This window comes from Lepisosteus platostomus, chromosome 18 (assembly GCF_059453375.1).
Source record: "Lepisosteus platostomus isolate fLepPlt1 chromosome 18, fLepPlt1.hap1, whole genome shotgun sequence".
NCBI lineage: Eukaryota > Metazoa > Chordata > Actinopteri > Semionotiformes > Lepisosteidae > Lepisosteus > Lepisosteus platostomus.
In genome coordinates, this window is record NC_142628.1 from 4082944 (window position 1) to 4104029 (window position 21086).

The 21086-nt window shown below is 37.8% G+C and overlaps 1 protein-coding gene across 1 annotated transcript in view; it reads left to right on the forward strand.

The window, feature by feature from the left end:
• Positions 1–5633: 5633 nt before the first annotated feature.
• Positions 5634–21086, forward strand: part of ptprjb.2 (protein tyrosine phosphatase receptor type Jb, tandem duplicate 2) — a 71072-nt gene continuing 55619 nt past the window's right edge. Inside the window, exon 1 of the mRNA XM_088611849.1 lies at positions 5634–6218. Coding sequence (XP_088467975.1) covers positions 6090–6218 — 129 coding nt within the window. The 5' untranslated portion in view covers positions 5634–6089. The remainder of the gene's footprint in view (positions 6219–21086) is intronic.

The following is a 21086-nucleotide window of genomic DNA, read 5'->3' on the forward strand; positions in this document are numbered from 1 at the left end:
TACTTGAATTATTAGTAGAGAAATGATTATGATTGCTACCACAACTAGTATTAGCACAACTCAACGATCTTCACCGAAGTTCACTGTGGAGATTAACAACACAAATAATCACAGGAAAAGCTGTTCATCATTCATTTAATGACTGATCTTGGGATCCTCTACATTGGGACCAAGTACATACAGTAGATATAATTTAGTTCTGTAGTCTAAATTTTTCTTTGAAGAAAAACTTTCTTTGGGGAAAGTCAAGTAGTAAAAATACGGTACAGAGCAGTAGAAAGGTGGTTAATTCATACAATGAATAAAGAAACTTTAAGCATGCTTCATATAATACCCATACAGAGGTGCAGGAGAGATCATTTATTATGTACAGGTTTTTTTTTATTTGGAACCCCTTTCTTTCTCTTTTGGCAAATATAACCTCTTGCAAGCTAATGAATGACTTTCTGTGGTAAGTATTGTGGTTATTAAGAGCGACTTCCTGATAAGCTCTTCTGAGAAAATAACCTTTCTCTTTGTTTCAAATCTGATTAAAACAAAGGATATGAATGCAGTCGAACAGAACTGTAGATTCAAGCTAAATTTAAAATGTTATGTGAATTATACTTTGGAAAAGTTAATAGACACCTCCTCTCTTGCTCTCAAACTCCAAAATGCCATGCTTACAAAATTCTATATTGTCCAGTGAACAGAGTCATACATTTCATATCCCTGTAATATTAATAATAATAATAATAATAATAATAATAATAATAATAATAATAATAATAATAATAATTGCTTACACTTATATAGAGTTTTTCTGGACAGTCAAATGTAAAGGAAATAGTTCAGTATACAATTCAATTTCTCTGGTTTTACAAAAAAATATACAGTATGTTTGTCTCATCTAAAAGATTTCGACAAATAATAAAAAATACAAAAAATGCAAAAGAAAGAATCATGCTGTAGGGGTGACACACTATACATAAGAGTAAAAATGATGCTACTAAAGCGAAGTGGTTAGTCATCGGTTTCTGTGGGTCAACATATGCTATTCTGGCTGATGGCTGAAAGTCTATTAGTGCACTCAGAGTTGGAGCATGGAGATGACCTGGATGATAACCTGTTCTCATATCTATGGCCTGTGTTCTGCAAGTAAGGCATGTTTCCTTTGTTACAGTTTATCTGCATTGTTGGTTTTAAAATGTTATGCTTTGTACAGATTTCTTCACCTTGAGACTGTAAAAAATATCAGTCTTTTCAGCTTTGCCTGATAGAGACAATGCAGTTTTCTTGTTCATGGCCCTTCAATGTCATTAGAGTTTAATCTCATAGGAGAGGAAGTTGAAATGGTCAGTACAGGGAGTTAGTTTAAAAACAAAAGACATCTGGAGGTTTAATTTAACATTACATAAAATACTATATGCATAACATTTCCTAGGAATATGAAAGTTTTTACTCTGAAAATAAGAGTTTTGGCCCAGAAGTGGTCAGATTTCAATAGAAATATCAGAATTGCTGCTGTTAATGCTGTTTTTCCCAGTGGCCCGAGCAGTTTGCAGTATTGTTTCCCCCTTTCTGTCATTGTTAGCTCTATTGTGATGTTTGTTTGCTGCGGTTTTGAAGAGTAATTTCCTGTTCTCCGCACAGACCCTCTCAGTACCAGAGCGTGCTTTCTCTGTGACAGAGCGAACTGCACATGGCAGCGCGAGAGGTCTTACAGTTTGACTTAAAGTACTGCACTTAGTATTTTTAAAATGACTAAATATAATTGTAAACTACCTATGTGTCACTGACTATTATTATCATAATATTTGAGATTACTTCATCTTATTATTGCACAAGGTACTGTGGCACAACGTATATACACAGGCTTTCAAAATGCAAAATTAGGTAAATCCAATTCAATACCCACTTCCCAATAGAAAAACAGAAGCTAACTAACATTGTCTGAAAACTGAAGAAACAAAACTTTTTTAAGAGTAACGACATTTTAAGCATGTGATGACAATTCTACTATTCTTCCATCCATTAGCAGAAGGCTTCTCATGACCTGTCCCAGAAGCACTGAGCCCAAGGCAGGGTTGCAGCCTGGACAGGATGCTGGTTTGTCACAGTGCTCACACACACAATTAAGATACTGTACACCAGTTCACTTCGCCAGCATGGGATTGGAAGAAAGGGGGAAAATGAAACACCCAGCAAAAACCCACATGAACGCGAGGTGGAAATTCAAACTCCACGCAGAAGGCACTTCAATCTGGAGTCCAACCCAACACTGTGAAGAGGAACTGTTAAAGGCCATGATGCCACACTCCCTGACTGACACTAAATTAAGTCATGTCAGTATTGTTCAGCAAATTTTTTTATTTGATATTTTGTCTCTACATTTTAGGTTCAATAAAGTCTTTAATCCAGGGAACCGTCTAATCCAGCATGTTTCTATCGCCTTAGGCTCCTAACCACCAGAATCACAAAGGCTGCAGTATCTGACTACAGTCCAGACGGGGGAAATTACATTCTAACTGGACAGAGCGGTATGTGACATGGGGGCTCTGAGGACCAAGGTCAGGAGTGATTTGGGACATAATGAGATCATATGAATGAGAGATTTCTGGTTTAAAGAGGATTTTGGACTCTGATATGTGTTGAGTGGAGACAATTTAAAATTTCAAACTGAATCTGCCCACTGCCCACTAGAGTGCCGTGGCTCTGTGGCTAATGATCTGTGCCTGTGGCTGGAAGGTTGCTGGTTTGTATCCTGTGGCCGGCAGAGGAATCCTACACTGTTGGGTCCCTGAGCAAAGCCCTTCACCCCAGCTGCTCCAGGGGTGCTGTATAAATGGCCAACCCTGCACTCTGACCCCCAGCTTCTCTCCCTGTCTGTGTGTCTCATGGAGAGCAAGCTGAGGTATGTGAAAAGACGAATTCCTAATACAAGAAATTGCATATGGCGAATTAAGTGATCTTATCTTATTTCAAGAACAGTAGCCAGACCTGAAACGTCTGTTAGCAGCAATTTCAAATCATATTTCTATAATGGTTTCACTGACGACAGTGAATAGTAACAGAAAAACAGTGAACGGCATTACAAATGATAGATTTTAGGTTACAAAAAATGCAACCTGTAGGTATTTAGGTATTGTCCTCCAAGGATGAATTATTAAACAGAATCAAGAGTAGATTTGGTAGGAAAAGTAATATTGTTTTGTAAGTAAGACTTCACTGAAAGTTGATAAAATATTTGGTTAAAATCCTGTGTTTCAAATTGACATAAATCCCACTGAGACTGTAACCAGACATGGTAAAATCAGTTTTATGTTATAGTTAAAACATAAATTTCACTCTTGACCACTAGAGGGTATTAACTCAGTTTTTTATCCAGCTGTGTACATATGGACATATTCTAGCTCCACAACTTAAGACTGAGAAATAGAAACTGTAGAAAGGCAATATTGAAGTTTGGGAGATAAAGACTAGCATCAATGTATGAAAATTAGATATTTAAAAAATAACTTTTGTACCCCTGAAACTGTTCTGCTAATTTGTATCATCACAGTTACCTCAGCCAATCAATGTCGTTCCTGTCACTTGAACCAGATTTGTGTCTGTTCATGCAGGCTGTGTACATTTCTGCTTGCCAAACCTACGGATGGAGGGCTTAAGAGACATGGATAGTTTCCTATACACAACACATCACTGTGATCTGACCCCAAGGACAAACACACAAAAATGATTGTGCTCTTTAACTTAGGAAAGGGAATCCAGCTCATGCCCGACAGCTGAAAGAATCAGCTTCTGTTACCACTTTGTGGACTTTGCCTGTCCCTGAATGATTTTATCATGCATGCATGATTTTTCATTTTTATTACTTACAATACATTGTGTCCTGCACTCCTTCACATGCCAATTCAGCACTGTGTATTATTGCAGCAGGTCTTTTTTATTAATTTACTGGCAATGCAGCACATTGTATTTTATATTGAGATATCTGTATGTCTGGTTAAAAGAATCTGTCCAAATAATAACAATAAAGAAGACAATGTTTTTAGTTTATACAGTATATACAGGTCTACAGTATGTATCTACATCTTTTCTGTTTTTTCATCTTTAAACCACTGCAGCTGAACCATCAAGTCAAGACAGCTGACCTGCGGCTGACTGGTTGAACCTCGGGTGTACTCAGGCAATGAACCTCATGAGCTCATCATGGGCTTTGCACATATACTTCTGAAATACTGAATGCTTGCAGACTATCCTTCTTATCCAAACACAAAGGCCCCAGATTCAGTGAATTGGAACTCAAAAATATTTTCTCAAATAGCAGAGCTTGAAACTCAGAAAGATACATCACTCTCCTACGTGAGTGAGTCCTGAGGATTTATGCAGAAGGTTTGGTATTGCAAGGAATCCTAGAAACACTGGACCTGCTCTGAGAATGTCACTCTCTGGGGGAGAATTTGAATTTTGGCCAGAGTCCCTGGATTAGCCTGTTTTGATGAATTAGCATGTATCCCTCCAAAAATATGCTATTCTTTTTCTTTTACAAAAGGTTTCACATTAGAAATCAGCCCTAATAAAGCAACCATAAGAGTCAGACTTTAAAACCACTGCAAGTTCAGAAATGATCTTGATGTGTTGTATCACATATGGAGTTATCATATTTATTATGAGGGGTGAGAAGTTTTTAGTTCTTGGAAGAATTGTCACATCATTTTCACATGCAATAGTGCTTCACAATGCCGCATAATTTTCAAAACTCAATATCACAATGCAGCATTGTATTCAAAATACTCAATACGCTGAATTTTCAATGACACGCTTTGACAGATTGTTAAAAAACTGTTTTATATTTTATATGCTTGTGTTGTATAACAAAAGTTTTGCCTGACAAAATAAAAAATATAGAATACCTCAAAGGCCCTTGTGCTGTTATAAACTGGGTGATCCAGCCATGCATGACTGAATCTTGACTGACACTTAGGTCTGACCCAAATGATTGTGACCCAATTGCTTACAGGCTTGTGAGATGGTGTAGCACATTACTAGATCATTGTCACTCAAACAGTTTTCTGTTAATTGCTTCTTCATAATAAGTGCAATCACATCATTCACTCATTCACTACAGCACCTCTGGAGGGGTAGTAAGAACTCTTTTAAAGAACAATTAATTAATAAAGCAGGATATCAACTGTACAGTATGTGAACACCAACATAGACTCATACTGGATGTACTGTATATAATCACAATGTTTATAATGTATCTACCAAGTGCTGATATCAATGTACAGTATGCATTACAGACCAACTCACTGATCTTAACTTGAGATACATTTTTGCTTGTTTTATTAAACATGTTTATGCACATGTGTGAAAAACAAAAATAATAAAAGGTAAATAAATAACAAAGATAACTGGATGCAATTGCAAGATGGGGAACAGGAAATAGCAAAACAGGGAACAATCTTTTTTTTTTTTGCATTCCAAAGGAATTCCAAAAAAATGGGAAAAGGCAGCGATACTAAGAAAGGAAATTACGTTGAACATGTTGTATAATTCAATTAAGAAACTGCAGGCGAACACTGCACAAAGTCAAGAGATGAACACGACCGGGCTGTAAAGCGGTGTGTTCTAAAAGAGTGATGCTTGTGATCTGCGCTGTCTTGGCCGAATTTAATGAAGTTAGTGAAAGAATGTGGGATGACCCAACTTCCTCTGAAGTCCACTAGGAATGTAATGCAAGGAGGCACGTTTTCTTCCCGGCGAAAGGCTTGATTTAACATCGTAGTTTAGTTTTGACTTCACAGGAACGAGGAACTGGCGAAACAAGTAGGGATGAGGGTGTAAAAAAAAAAAATGCCCGAGGCGGGTCATTGACATTCACAAAACAGTAAGTTTAACATGACGTTTCGAGACTGTCATTGCTCCACCCAGACGACAACAAAAAAAAAACTTTCTTCCTCAAATTAAACATTTCTCCTTACTAGCGTGGAATTGCGAGAGACGAAGACATCGCGAGGCAAAGAGTTCTGCGTTTTATTTTATCATTTTCAAAATGTGTTGTTTTTAAAAAAAGAAGAGAAAGAAACGAAAAAAGACGCATACAGATGACATGCAAGGACGATCCAAAAAGTAACACAATCGTAACTTCCAATTTGTTCCACATCATGGGACAACTAACTTTGACAAAAACCATTAAGCTAAAACTACTGGTTATTTTGATGATCGTTTTACCGGTAAGACAAACCTTCGGTTTATTACTTTCCTCGTTCTTTTCCTCGTCTAATACTTTGTCATGGTTACAGTATCTGTAAAGTGACAATTCGTGTGTTGCACCTGTTGCAGAGGTAACTGAAGGTAATTTCTTGCATGTGTAGCGTTCTCTCCTCTACGCGACAATTCCTGTCATTTTGTTCATTTTTTTCTTTTAAAGCGTTGTTGCCAAACTCGCGTTTTTCACTTCACTTTATGTCTGTGCTTTGACCGGCACTTTCCTGTGGACTAAAGGTACGAGAATGACTTAACGCTTGAAACTTGCGCCCTAGCAAAATGTCTCATTCAGACAAGATGGTAACTGCAGAAATGTAAAGGCTAATTGGAGAAACGTATGTGCAGCTTTATTGTTCGTATTTCAGTGCATGAAATGCTTTGTACACATCTGAGCAGACAGTAGGCCATTCATCAGCTTAAAGAACTTAAGATACTTTCATAGAAACTAAAAGAATTTTGAAATGGCAAGAGCGTTGTATTGTTAATAGGATAAATGTATTTATTCAGAATTCTTCCACAATGGTTATTATTACTAATATGACTTATTTTGGATGCGGCAGTGGTTAGCATCGCTGTCTCACAGTGTTGTGGCCCTGGGTTCAATTACGGACCTGGAGTTTGCCTGTTCTCCCGGTGATCGTGTTTATTTCCTCTGGGTGCTCTGATTTCCTCCCACAGTCCAAAGGCACACTGGTAGGTGAATTGACTTGTGGGAAAATCGGCCCTAGGTGTGAGTGTGTGCGATGGACTGGTGTCCCATCCAGAGTGTACAGTATCCTTCTTTGCACCTTTTGGTGGACCCTTTAGACTTCAATTGGATGAAGTACCTAAAAAATGGATGGACTGTTGTTGTCATCAGCACCAAGAATATTATACGGTCATTATTATTGCTCATAATAACAACAATAATAATAATACACTTAGTATTTATCTTAGACCTTGGATAAATTTGCAGTGTGTGTCTGCTAAGGGCATGCTTTTTCTCAGTCAATTTAATAGTAAGCTCATGACGTACAGATAATAATTTTCTATGTTCTTATCTATATTTCATACCATATGTATATACTGTATATTTTCATAATATGTCATTAAAATTGAAGATGTTTAGCAAAAGGTTTTTAAAAAAGAATCGTTTCATCTTGACCTTGCTGGTTTCTTCATAGCTTGGATATATTCAAACTGTCACTGCTCTTCAGACAGTAAGACAGCTACTGTATATCAGTGCTGTGCTCGAAAAGTATTTCCAAGATCACATGGTTTTCCTTTACCAGAGAAAACCATGCTTTTTTTCTATAGCTGAATTTGGCAATAGTAGCCATACACTTTTAATGCAATAAATTATGGGAAGAGAACCTTTGAAATGGGATAGGATGACAGATAATTCTCTCATTACACAAAAGAACGGATTTTAGATCTGTAACATGAGTGCCGGAAGAAATATGTTATTTCAAAACGTCTTTGTCTTGAATACTATTGTCTGGAATTCCATCTGGTATATTAAATCTGGCATATATTATGCAAGCCTCTTTGTCTTCAGTCCTCCTGTGTTAAGATGAATTTTTGTTTGGCCATGTCATTTCTAAACCCCAATTATTCTGTTTACTCTCAGTATGTATGGTCAGTATGAGACCATTGTGCAACACTTGATTATGGACCAGACACCTCTGAGAGACCACCATGCAAGTTCAGAATTTACCATATGTATTGACCAGAACTGGCAATATTCAATAGGTGTTCCTTGTATTGGCACAATCCTGATGATGGATGGCTAATGTATCACATTTTTAGATTATTCTTTATATACTGTATATGTTTTATTAACTAACCGCTTCTTTTACATTCAATTATTAAAGTCAATATTCACCTTCTGGGTGGATTTCTGACAACCTGCAGGCTTGTGCCACATGTCAGAAGTGAAACAATTTCAGGTCTTAGTCCACTAAACAAACCTTTTAATTCATACGTATGTAATATATGCTTTAAAATACATTCCTTCAAAAAAGATATATTCATTAAGTTTTGGACAGTAAAATTTTGTGATTCTGCCATTCTTCTATATTCATAACAAAGCAATTCAGACCAAACGGGTAATGTATTACCTCTGATTATCAATAGTGAATTCAACATATTTTTAGTATTGCAGTATTTCAGTCTATTCTGTTGCTCCTGTATTGCTTAATGACTGTTAAATTTTGATCATGTTAGACTAACAGTTTTATACCAGAATTGAAAACTAAAGGATTCGCTTTGTGAAGTGACTCGATATTCAGTTCGTTAATGACCCTGATTAAAAGAACCATCTGCTTCTAACCATTAACTGCAGCAAGACTGGATAAGTGTTACTTCTTTTTTTTCAATTACTCAGCCACCCTCAGTGGAAAAGACTTGCTACAAATCAAATAAGATTAGATAGATGTGAAAATAGTATGTACCGTGTCACCATATTTTTATGTTTAAACTTCAACGAACTTGTGAAAATTTCTCTGCAGTGATATTTGCAGTTGGAAAAAAATTAAAGCGAATTTTACACCAGAGCCAAAAAGTTATAAAAGTCAATAAGTCTGTCAGTTAGTCGCTTGTGTATGTGTGATAGCAAGGGCGGGTTGTGTTTACAGTTTCCCAAGAAGCGAATGTGTGCTCTCAACAGTAATTTCTGAACCCATCTTGTGCATCTTGTATGTGTGGGGATACCCACCAAAACCAAAACTAAATCTGTCCGATTTTAAGAAGGGAAGAGAGGGTCTTCTCTCTGCAATCTCAGGGTGGAATAGAGTTAAAAAACGTGTACCTTTCCACTGGTCCTTTAGGCCTGTAGCTAAGGCTTGTGATTCTATCCTTTAATTGTGTTCACAAACACAATTTGTATTTGTATCCTAGATTTTGCAAAGAGTACATGGATGTTATTTGAATTGTTATTTGTTATTATTGTGGACGGGTGGTACTTTTACATGACTGGCAATGTGTGAGCATTATGATGAGTGTGAGATGTCTGATATTCCGTAAGGCATTATGCCAGTTACAGTGCTTATTGTCAGTTCAGTTATAACACAAAGAAAAAGCCAGCGATGATTAATTACTGCTTATGTAAAAGGTGCTGTTTCCTTCAAGTCTTGAAGGCAAATTGAAGACACACGTATATAATTCCCACCATATCCATCATTTACATTTGTTTTCTATAGAACCAGATTAGTCAACACAAACAGGAATTAGATGTACACATCCAGATCTTCACTGAAGTAAGTCTGCTTCTCTGTAGAGCACACTGTACAGTCACAGCCTGTCTGCAGATGTAGGGCAGTGAGTTACTAGCTGTGATACCTGGTTCAAGTGCTAGTTTTCCTTACTGAAGCTTGGCTTCCTGCGCTGTCTTGAGCAGTCAGCCCACTGTCTCGGTGGATGTGCCTGCTGCTGCAGTGAAGGGAGTCCGCTCGTCGGAGTGGTGACCTGAGCAGACTGCTTCTCGTCAGTGTGAGCCCTTTTCAGCAGGACAAAGAAAAAAACAGAAGAAAATAGAAACCAGTCATTAAGAAAATGCCCGGGAGGACTTTTAAATTGAGCATGTCTGCAGTTTATTGTAATTTGTTCCTCTTGTGCTAGAAAACAACTTTCAATAGTGAGTAGATAATGAAAGTTACAGGACAGACTACACATTTTACCATTTGTCTGGTGAAACTTGTGCCATTCACAACAGATAATTTCTGAGCTTTCCACCACATTTCCTGCTCACTGAATTTAAACTTGGTAAGGCTTATAAAATCACAATGCATTAAACTGCACACTGAACTGCTGATGTTGAGAGTGCTTTGTGTACATTTTAAAATATCATTGTTTTTTCTGAATGTATCTAGCATTTTAAACCCTGCTTTGTTTTCTCACCCAGCTAGTTTGGGTTCCTGGGTGCACATAAAAGGAGTTTATGTTTCACCTGTCACCTGTTTCCTGTTACTCAATTTTTACTTGCTGCTTAAATTTATTCTATACATTTCTGCAATTCTTCTTTGTTTCTCCCGTGATGGTACTCTGTCTTCTGAAAAGACTTTTCCAAAGCTTATTGACTGGAATTGCTCAGGGGAAGTGATGCAGGGGCACACAATTCTGTGAAGCTTAATTCTGTGTACGTGCAATGGGGATGTAAAAGGTTATCTAAACCTAATCTAGAAGGAAATATCAGAAACCATTGATGTTGTACCAGCGTATTGTCTTTGTACAGTGAAAACCAAACACTAGGGTTTGTTATTCTGTAACACTAGAGAGCAAAGTTAAAGAACTTTGTGCTTTAAGGTATTAACAATTGGGTGGCACTAGCATAAGTAAGACTTAGGTCTGCATTGCATGGGCTAGAAATAATGCAACAGCAATGGTTTTTCATGCTTTTTTCAATATTTGGCAAAAGGCTATATAAACTCCCATCACACTGCATAGAAAATGGAACATAATGAGAAACTCACTTGATGAGAAACTCATGTGGTAGCTCAACTGTTTATATTTTTTAGCTGTGAGGTGTTACAGGAGTACTCAGTCATTTGCATTTTCCTGTTATTTTCGGTGGCACTGACTGCACATCCTTTTGATATACTTTGCATGACTCTCTGATCTCATGAAGTGAGTTGTGATCTAGAAATTGTAAAGGTGAAGTAATACAGACATTTGTTCCCCTGCTGTTTCCTCTTATTGACATTTGTGTGCCTTTATGAAGCTGTTTTCTGCTGGAATAGAGATATAATAATATATGATATCATGTAAAATACACTGTTATAGATACATATGTGGTGGAATACATAATGATGCAACTTGCATTAATACATTGAATAACAGCAGATATCAGATGATATAAAATGTTCCTTCTCCATCTGGCCTAATATGTTTCCACATCATGTGAATCAAACTCATGACTATTTTCTGAAGGGAATAAGGAACAATAAGAAGTTTAAAACTTCCCGACATAAATTTGTGCCAAATTTAAAGGTATGGCACAAATTACACCAAACCACACTTTTATCTGATATATCCTCTCAAAAAGTTAAGAAAATACTAGAAACCTTAGCCTATCAGTTTAACCAAACTTTTTATGTATGACTACAGAATGGAGAACTTTCATTGTTCACTGGGCTTAACATCCATTCTTAAACGCATTGAGAAAGACTCACTTACTGTATCTTCCTGATAGTTATTTTAGTACACACATTTAGACCCTCAGAAAACATTAATACTTCAAAACCTTTATTTTAATGTTAAAATCAGAATGGTCTGTATATGAGCTCTGAATGAAACTGCAATGAGGTTGTCCTTATTAACTAGGAAAATATTTCGATAAGGCTTAAGTGTGGAGCTAGATTAATTCCACACTGAAAAGTAGAGAGAAAGAACATTCCGGTTTTTGAGCCTGTGGTTTCAGTATATCTACATTTTGACAACATTTTGATTTAAGTGTAGTGATGGCAGCAGAAATGCTATAACAGGAACAGAATGTCATAGAAAACCTATGGGTTTTTGTTATGTTTTGGTATTTTCACATTTGTATTGATAAGAAACCCCCCCCAAATAAAAATGTATACAAACTTTCTTAAAAAAAGAAAAGGTACAATGAACTCCAGATTTATTGATTCATCATTTTTGATGAAATAAGAACAAAAACTTTGTGTGTTTCACTTAAAAAGTAAATCATACAGCACAGTATTACATGAATGTAACCCATAATTACAGTTTAGCAGTAGAAGAATTTCAAAGTTTTACAGTTACACTCTACACCTCTCTGTTTCCCTGCAATCTAAAAGGAGCTGATACACAGAAGACATTCAGTAGTGTCATGCACCATCAGGGGTGAGGTTAAGAGCTCTCTGAAGACTGCAGGCAAACAGGCATTGTCCTCTACAGCTTGGAGGCTGGCTATAACAGTATTCACAAAAGGCGTGATCTACCACTTTCTACTGTTGTGTCCATTTCAAGAAATGTAAGTCTACTGGTATAGAAACAACTCTGCCAGAAAGAGAACACAAGTTTATCTTGCCGCTTCAGGCCACAAAGCAAGTGGTTTGTGGGGCAACCGTAAACAGTTACAGTATAAGCAGCATTTATACAGTAGATGTCCAATACACACTGGTATTTTCAGGATACAAAGTGTCGAAAGCTACTATTTGAAGTTTGAATGTGACATTTATAGCTGGGCTATAAACCGACCAATCTAATGCAATTAAGCACCAGTAGGCTGCAACTCTGTTAATAATGGAAAAGATTGTGGCATCTACTGTATCTACTGTATAGATTGCACACCTATCTCTGAACAAGGAAAAAAGTCCTTTTTCCTTATTCCTTTTAAAGTGGAGTTCCGAGCCTCAGTTGTTCACACATGGGTCAAATAAGGTTTCAAAGGATGAGAATTAGATATCATTTATTTGCTTATCAGCTTGTTCATGCGAGGCTTGTTTTAAAGCCCCAGGAAGAGCAGGGGGATAGGTTTTAAAAAAAAATGCAGTGCTAGGTGCTGCTTTTTTACGGTGGAAGTAAGGAACTAATTAAATCACTTGTTAATGAATCCCAGCATCTCATTTAGCTATACCTTTAAAAAAGCCAGATTATCAGATTCAACAGCATGGCTGGGAAGCTTGTTCCACACCCTTGCAAGCCTTTGAGTCAAGAAGTGCCTCCTCTTCTCTGTTTAAGTGCACCCCTACTGTATGTAGTTTTCACGTGTTTCGTCTTGTTCACGCTTCACAGTTTAAACATACTCGGCTGTTTTGATAGGTGGATGAGTAAAGTCAACTAATTATGCAGTCAGTCAGGGCCATGTGAAGCACTAACATTGAGGTTTAATTTTATTTTTAGATTTTGTATATTTAGATTTTGAAGTCTGTAAGAGTTCCGTCGTTTTGGGGCTTTGACAAATTTTAGGATGTTATGCAAACCTTCATCACGCTCTGAGTATTTTCAGCTATTTGGAGTAAATGTGTATGAACTGGACTCTCCAGTGGTTTGCATGACCTGCTTGTTTCCAGGTCTTGTCTCGGTGTACCGCTCGCTTCCTCCCTCCTTTCTCCTGCCTCGCCTTAGATCCTCTTTTACCTGCTGGCTGGTGTGTCGTGGCCTCCTCTCCCCCTCCAGCCTGCCCTGCCTCTTCCCTCGCTGGGGGCAACCATCAGGACTCCCCATTTCTCACTGCCCTCCACTGTCTCCCCAAAACTCTGCTCTTGCAGGCTGTTGCAAAAATGATTTCTCACATGCTGTGTCTTTCATAACTAAATTCGCTAGAAATCTACTGCTTGCTAAAAGGAAGGACTGCTCAGTAAACCTGTACTGGATGTCATGCTTAAATAAATATTAACAGATATGTATTACACTTGTGTGACGCAATTATGTGCGTTTACGATTGTGCCTAGTGTTTAAAACATATGAAATATAATGATTTCTGCTCTATAAGTACACCTGCAGTTCCTACAAACTGGTTACATGCCCTGTCTTTCCCATAGATGATACACGGATACCCTGAATTCCTTTGAGTTCTACCACAACAGAAAATGTTGTGTTTTATTTTTTAGAAACAATTTATTTCCTTTTTAAAGTTATGGTAACTAATATGAACATAGTTCAGGCCTGTTGCAGATGTCTGTCAGCTGATAATGTGTGGTGTTAGTGTTCAGAATTTTTTTGTGTTTAATAGGTTGAGATCATTGCTGTATGTTTTTACTGAATTGTTTTGTTCATGTGATTTCTTTTCCTCTCATGTCTTGTGACATTAGTATTGCATAAAGCAGACATTATACAATCTGTCTGCAGTCTGATCATACTTTTTTGTACAGCTAAGTATTACATCTTCTCTAGGTTTTGATCTCTTTACATTGGACATTTAAATCTTACACTGCACAGAAACTGTAAACACATGGTCCATACACTGTAGTTGTATCTCTATTAAGAAAATTAAATATAATATTCAGTAGAATGCAGTAGAACAATTGTAATTGTTAAGAAATGTCTAATTATTTCAGGAGAAATTGTCAATTTGCAAATCTTTTCTTAATACAAGTACGTTTTAAAGATTTAAGTCATTATTGGTGTTGACAGTTTTTGATCTAATGATATAACAGTCTGCATGGGAAAAGCAGTAGTCAAATATGGTTTGTTTTTTTTCTGGGAAAGAGTCTGTTCCTAGTTCATCTTGAGTTCACAATGGTAGAGCACAGTTCGTTTCATGAAGTACACTGTTGTGTTCCATACGGAGAAAATAAAAAGCCATGTGCATCTTAAACCCAGCAAAAAAAGAGCGCAATGTATTGCCTTATAATGAATCTTGCATATTAATTCCAGGCACAAAGAGTTACAGTGAGTTATAGGATGTCCAATGTCACTAAGAATCTGTCTTTTCTCCAGTGCTCAATAGCTTTATTGTCTCCAGATGACTATCACTTTATCAGGAGCCGCTGAATACAGCTGAAGGTCAATGCAGTGAGCTGTAAAAGACAGGAGAAACTGGTATTATTTCAGAATCAGTCTGCTCAGAGGTGATTACGCATTTAGAAAGAGGTGTGCAGTGTTGTGAGCATCAAAGGGTGGTATTTAGTTATCAGTGTTTTTATTTGGGTTTCGTGAGCTCTGTGACAGTGGAATCTGGGTTGTTTGAATGGGAATGCAGTGGATGTTTCCATGATGAAGTATGGCATTGTTATCTGGTGCTTGGAACAAAGGAGAGTAAGCTTTGACATCCTGCATGTCACTCACTTCTCGGGAACAGATACAATGAACTTTCCGCAGCTTCATTAAAATTCCTTCATTTTGCGAAACCAGAGATCTGAGCTTTTGTTAACAGTTTCTTTTTCATGGGGTTAAGATGCTGTTAACAGTTTTTTGGGGGTGGATGATTTGTTAATAAAACTTTGGAGCCCGGCAAGCAGAATTTTACCGGGACGGCAAATGTTCCTCTTCTCTCTTTCTCCTTGTTCACTTGAGTCTGACACTTGAAGCCTGTGTTACTGAAAACGCTCTTAGTTCTAGGTTGCTTTATGGCTGTAGTTATCCATGTGTTACCAGTTTTTGTGCTGGACCAAGAACAATCACAGGTGTTAGATACAGTGTATATTTGTATAGCAGATAACACTATGTTTTAATGACTTTAGTGTTCTAAAAGAATCATACAGTCATCTCACAGGCATTTCAGAAGTGTGTGATTACCGTACATCGGTTTAATGGCCATAACCATGATGTAGTGCTATGTAGCCAAGGCAAACTACTGAAAATAAAAAGCAGGAACACCTGTCATTCTAATGCAGAGCAGAGAGGTAGTGCCCTGCAGTTGCATGTTTGAAGACCAATACATGACAAATACAAGGAAATTTATTCTTAAATATCCCCCTCAAAATTGTGTAAGAAGTTACAGTAGGAGCACAAGTTTATTTATTTATTGACTCAGCTATTGAAAGAATGGGAAATTGTACCAGTGGCTTTATAAACTGCCTCTCACTGAAGTAGTAAGGATCTTTTTTTTCTTGTGGGCTATCTATCTATCTGATTCATTAACTGTGGAACAGGCAATTTGTGTGCGGGCAAAATACTGACCCCGCTAGTTTTAAAAGCTGGAAGAAGTGGAGCAAAGACTTTTAGAAAATCAGCCTGTTGATGAATCCCAACACCCTGCTCTAGCAGTTTCTCCCCCTCGCTTCTGTTTTTTTATGTTGAATTAGAGAGGAACTCTTCATTTTTGAAAAACAGTACATTTTAGAAATAAATGTGGGTACTTCAGTCTTTAAGCTGCTGAAGAACAAGTAACAGTTAATCCTACGCTGAGAATTAAAGCAAACATTTCAGCTTTGGGATTCCTTCAGGTGTGTGTGATACACATGGAGCATGAAATTAACTTCTTTGTATTCCAATTAAGAACAGGTTAGTGTTAGCACATCACATATAGGGAAGTGGGTGTATAAAGATTTGAGTTGGACAGAGCTGGTACTGTGAGCTAGCCTGAGAAGAGGGTTGTTTCTTCAGAAGGATCTCAGAACTAGTGAATTTCCTTGTGTTAGGGTTAAGCCAGAAGAAACCCGTATACTTGGATGCTGTAAAGATCAGGTTTCTTTCACTGAGTGAGCTGTGGGCTAGCTCAGGTGGGTTTTCGCAGTCCTGGGCCACATGGTGATGAAGAGACTTGCCAGGCCTGTGGGGCCAGACACCTGAAGCATGCGACTCCAGGTGCTGATTTGCAGGTTTGTATGGTGAGCCTGGTTGATGGGGAAAAAAACACTCATCCATCTTCTAACCACTTCTTCTAATTCAGGGTCTCGGAGGAGCTGGGGCCTATCCCAGCAAGCAACGGGCACAAGGCAGGGTACATCCTGGATGGGATGCCAGTGCACACACAGCCACAAACACAGTCACACGAGGACCAGCTTCACAGAGGCCAGTTAGACTACTTGTATGTCTGTGGACTGTGACAGGAAACTGGGTACCTGGAGGAAAGCATGCAAGAGCATGCAAACTCCAGATACCATCCCAGGCTGGGAATTGAACAAAGGGACCCAGACATGTTTTCTTTTATCTTTCCCACTGAGTCTAACCGCCAGGTAAATCAGAGCTCTTGGGTGCCTGGCAGACCTGGGAGTTTCTGAGGAAATGCAGCATAGGTCAGACACAGAGAGTACCGAGAACACAGGGACCGACCTCTTTAAGAATCATCGCACCAACTTGGCTTTGGCTGTATATTTGGTTTTGAAAGCTGAGCAGGAAGTACAGGGAGGCAAGTTCTACAATTATAACTGATAACAATCTGTTGTTGGTCAAAACTTGAGCTGCTGTACGTGGCTAGGGAAATAGTGTTGCTCAGCTGTAATTATCACTGCTGATTTTCATATTTCCAGCTCAGATGACAGATGCAGAGGCGCACCAGATCTGAGTACTGGAGAACTCCAGGCTTTGGGCAATGTCTCTTCTTCCCTGCATAAATGTTAAAACTGGAGAAAATGACAATGTTCTCTTTGCAAAAATGTAGTGACTTGAGTTACATATACCTCAATGGCATATGGCGTAAAAAATCGAATTGGAATTCTCAGTTTGGGACTGCAAATGCTGCCATGTCTTCTGATTCTAGAACATTTACTTTTTAATATTCCAAAAATTACAATACCTAAATCCAATATGGAACTGCTATGATCTGAGGTCGTTATTTTATCATTATGTTTATTTAGATAAACAGTCAGGCTGAGGCGTTGTGCACAGTGGTTAGCATTGCTGCTTCGCGGCCAGGTTGCCCTGGGTTCGGTTCCCTGGGTGCCCTCTGTGTGGAGTTTTTATGTTCTCCCCATGTTCGTATGGGTGTCCTCTGGGTGCTCCTGTTTCCTCCCACAGTCCAAAAACATGCTGAGATTTTAATGGGCTTCTCGAAACTGGCCCTGGTGTGAGTGTGTGCCTGTCTGTGTCTGTGTGTGCCCTGCGATGGACCTGCGTCTCCTAAGGGTTCCGGGGTGTATCCCTTCATGTGCCTAGTGCTTCCCATAAATAGGGCAGCTGGTCAGTGAAAGTGATGTGATGGTGTGATGGGAGATAAACAGTATACCAGTACTAGCAGTGATCACCATCAGACTCTTCATAATTAGAAAAATAGTTTCATGCGTAAAGTGAAGACAGATTAAAAGTAACATGAAGATACTGATACATTTGATTTAATTACATTTTACTATTTGGAAATGATTTTTCCTAATAACAGCGGCAGGAACTTCCTTAGTTTTGCAAGCTACAGTAAATGAGGTGGACTGTTTTTTGTACTTTCCCTTGGACTTGTCTTACACTGAAAGACTGTTCTGTTACTAACCTTTAAATCAGATTTAAATGTTGTTTCTACAACAGAGCAGAGGAAACTTAATATGTATGTGAATCAGATTTTGTCTTTGGCTTCTAGCTAGTGTTTACCAATGCAGGTTTCAACACTGCACGTGTGAGAAGACTGTCATGTTTTGCTTCATACATTATGCAGCACTTTCTGCAATGTAAACTGTAAAGAGGTGGCAGGCTTCTTGCCATTTAACCTTGGTGCCATGGGCACTGAAGGACACTAAATAAAGAAATACTGTATATTAGAGACTTTAAGAAGTATGCTGAAGGAAACAATTTCCAGGAAATAAAGCTCTGATCTACTAAATAACGTCTAAGCAAATTGTATGCAAATTTCAGTCTGTGACTGAAAGAGTGTTGTCATGTCTGTTTACTGTTTCATCGTGCGTGATCTGAACTGTGGCACAGTGCTTCAGTGCTGCTGTGCTTACTGAGGTAATACTGTTACCGGTTGGGTTGTTGTGAGTGAGACCACTGGACATTTGTCTTTGCCGAAGTGCAAGTTTCTGCAAACATCTGAAAGCATTATTGTCTAGATGCTTTTGGACTATTAAAAGTGTTTTAACTTATAACTTATTATTGCAAATGAAATGCTTTACATGTCAGATAATTAATTCCCAGCTATACTCAAACTACAGTACAGCACTTTACAGATAAAGTTCAACATTATCCTTCCAGGCATTGAGTGTACCTTGTACTCTGTCGAATTTCCAAGAACCTGCATCTAGAGTGCACTGAAGACGATTGTCAAAATTTGTGAGCTGTGGATAGGGTTTCCTTTTGAATTCTCAAGTTCAAGCCTAGGAGGGATACTGGATGAGAAAATGTGAATTGAGGTTTTCTCTGGAGATGAGGCCTACTTCTTTGCTTGAAGTGTAGTCACATGTTGGTCAAATGAAGGGCAGTTCGGTGGATCTGTTGTGACTATAAACATTGGTCATACAGCGTATTGTCTGAGGAAAGTGGACCATTTAAATCCTTTCCTCCATTGAGTTTCATTTGACATTTTTGCTGCTTTTTTTTTAAAGTTCAATTTTAATGTTGTTTTTTTTGTGTTTGTACTTCCTGGAGAATAAATAATTAACTGAAAACTCACCACCAGCCACAGGTTTCTCCACTTCCTTGTGTTTTACTCTAAGTATGACACATTTTGGCAGCTGTACAACAGAAATATAATAGCTCCTCTAATAGGAGTAAAAACCATGGAGACCAATGACAGAGACTACTTTTTAGGTCAATTCTTATTGATTATTTCAAAGGTTTCTTTGCCATTATGCTATACAATATCTATGGTAAGGACTTGTATAGCAGGCTCCCTGATGTTCTAATGACTACGCGTACTTTTAGTCCAAAACTCATTAATGTAAACTGAGATTGAAGATTGAAAACTCAAAAATTACTTACACTGAAAAATAACATTTTCAGGTACACAGTAAAAACTGGAAAGGAGATGAAGACATTTGAGTAATTGTGGAACAGGAAGACTATATGAAAGGAATGTCTCTCCTGATTCCCAAATTCGACGTTTCTTTGTAACTGGAGTCCTTCCATAATGAGGTGTACAGAGGTGTGCGTGACTTTTTCTACTATTGGTTTTCACAGTACAATATATCACCAGCTTTTGTTGGTCTGCTTTTTGGATCAAAGTTTTTTTTTAAATGAATTTTGAAAATAGAACAAAACGGAGCAATATGATCAATTGTAGGAAACGCAAGCTCACACAAATAAAGGGGGCAGGGGCTGTTGCTGGCTCTTTTCACAGCTTCACACGATTGTGTAGGTAAGGAGAGGACACAGAAACACAACTCCCCTTTATTTTCGAACCAGATACCACACATTGTGTACTGTATTTCTAATGTATATCCACGCTACAAGTGTGGAATGCTTTGCGCTTGTCTGCATTAAATTTAGATTTGTCAGTTCTCTGCCCTGTCCTGGAATGTAGTCTTACTCTTTTCGTAATGCTTTTGGTGTTTAGAACGTGTTTGCTACCTCTCCCCAAGTCAGCTGTTTCAAATGCAGAGAGTTTTTAACGAAGCCAACCCAGAGCACTACTGTATGTCTGGAACAGTGACAGAGACAGGGACTCCCTACCAACCTTTAGCTTTTTTTTTGTGATCTCCATGTCTGACAAGTTTGCAGACTGTAGCAGAATCTAGATCATTGTGTAACTGTAAAGAGCAGTGGGCTTGAAACGGATCCCTGTGGTACTCACTAATGACCTTAAAGATCTAGAGTTATCACTGCTAATGTATCAGTTTTCTGTACATTAAATATTTCTCTGTCCATTCATGTATATTACTTTAGATTCATACATTCATGTCAAAGATTGGGTATGAGTACTATGGATATAGGATACCTCTTACTATAGACTAATATTTGTACCTCTCAGTAATAAGATAGATAGATAGAAAAGGCAAAGTAATGAATAGAGTTTTTCAAAATGAGGTAGTAAAACTGACTCTTGGAGGAAGTAGATGACAGTAGATGTGTATAACATTTCTGCTGTTAAATGTAAATTTCCTTTTGTTCTGACTAGGGAGTGTCTTCTTATTGTCAAACAGCATTCTCTCAAAAAATTATTTATATTGGATATTTCTACAGTAGCAAGTTAAAAGTCTGTGGTTTTTGGATGGGTGTTGTGTGGAAAATAAATGCTAATTTTTCTTTTTAATTCTTATCAGGGTGTAGCAACAGTGACTAGACGTCAGTCCTCTTATTTCTTTATTGTAAAGAAAGAATGAGGATGTTATTTTAGTTTCAATATAAGATTAGCTTAATTCTTGAGATGCAGAGCCTGTGTTCAAAAGATGCTGTTAACACTTTTTTTAAAATAACCGATAACTCCCATGAGTGAGAACATAAAAAACACAAAATGTGACTTAAATCGGATTAGTCTTTTCATGTTATTGACATACTTTTTGCGCTGCTTGACATAAGAAACGGTCACATTTGTGAATTCTCTGCTTGTGTTTTTATTTTTATCTGATGCTGTACTGCTGTGGGTTTCTAATTTTATTATTAGCACC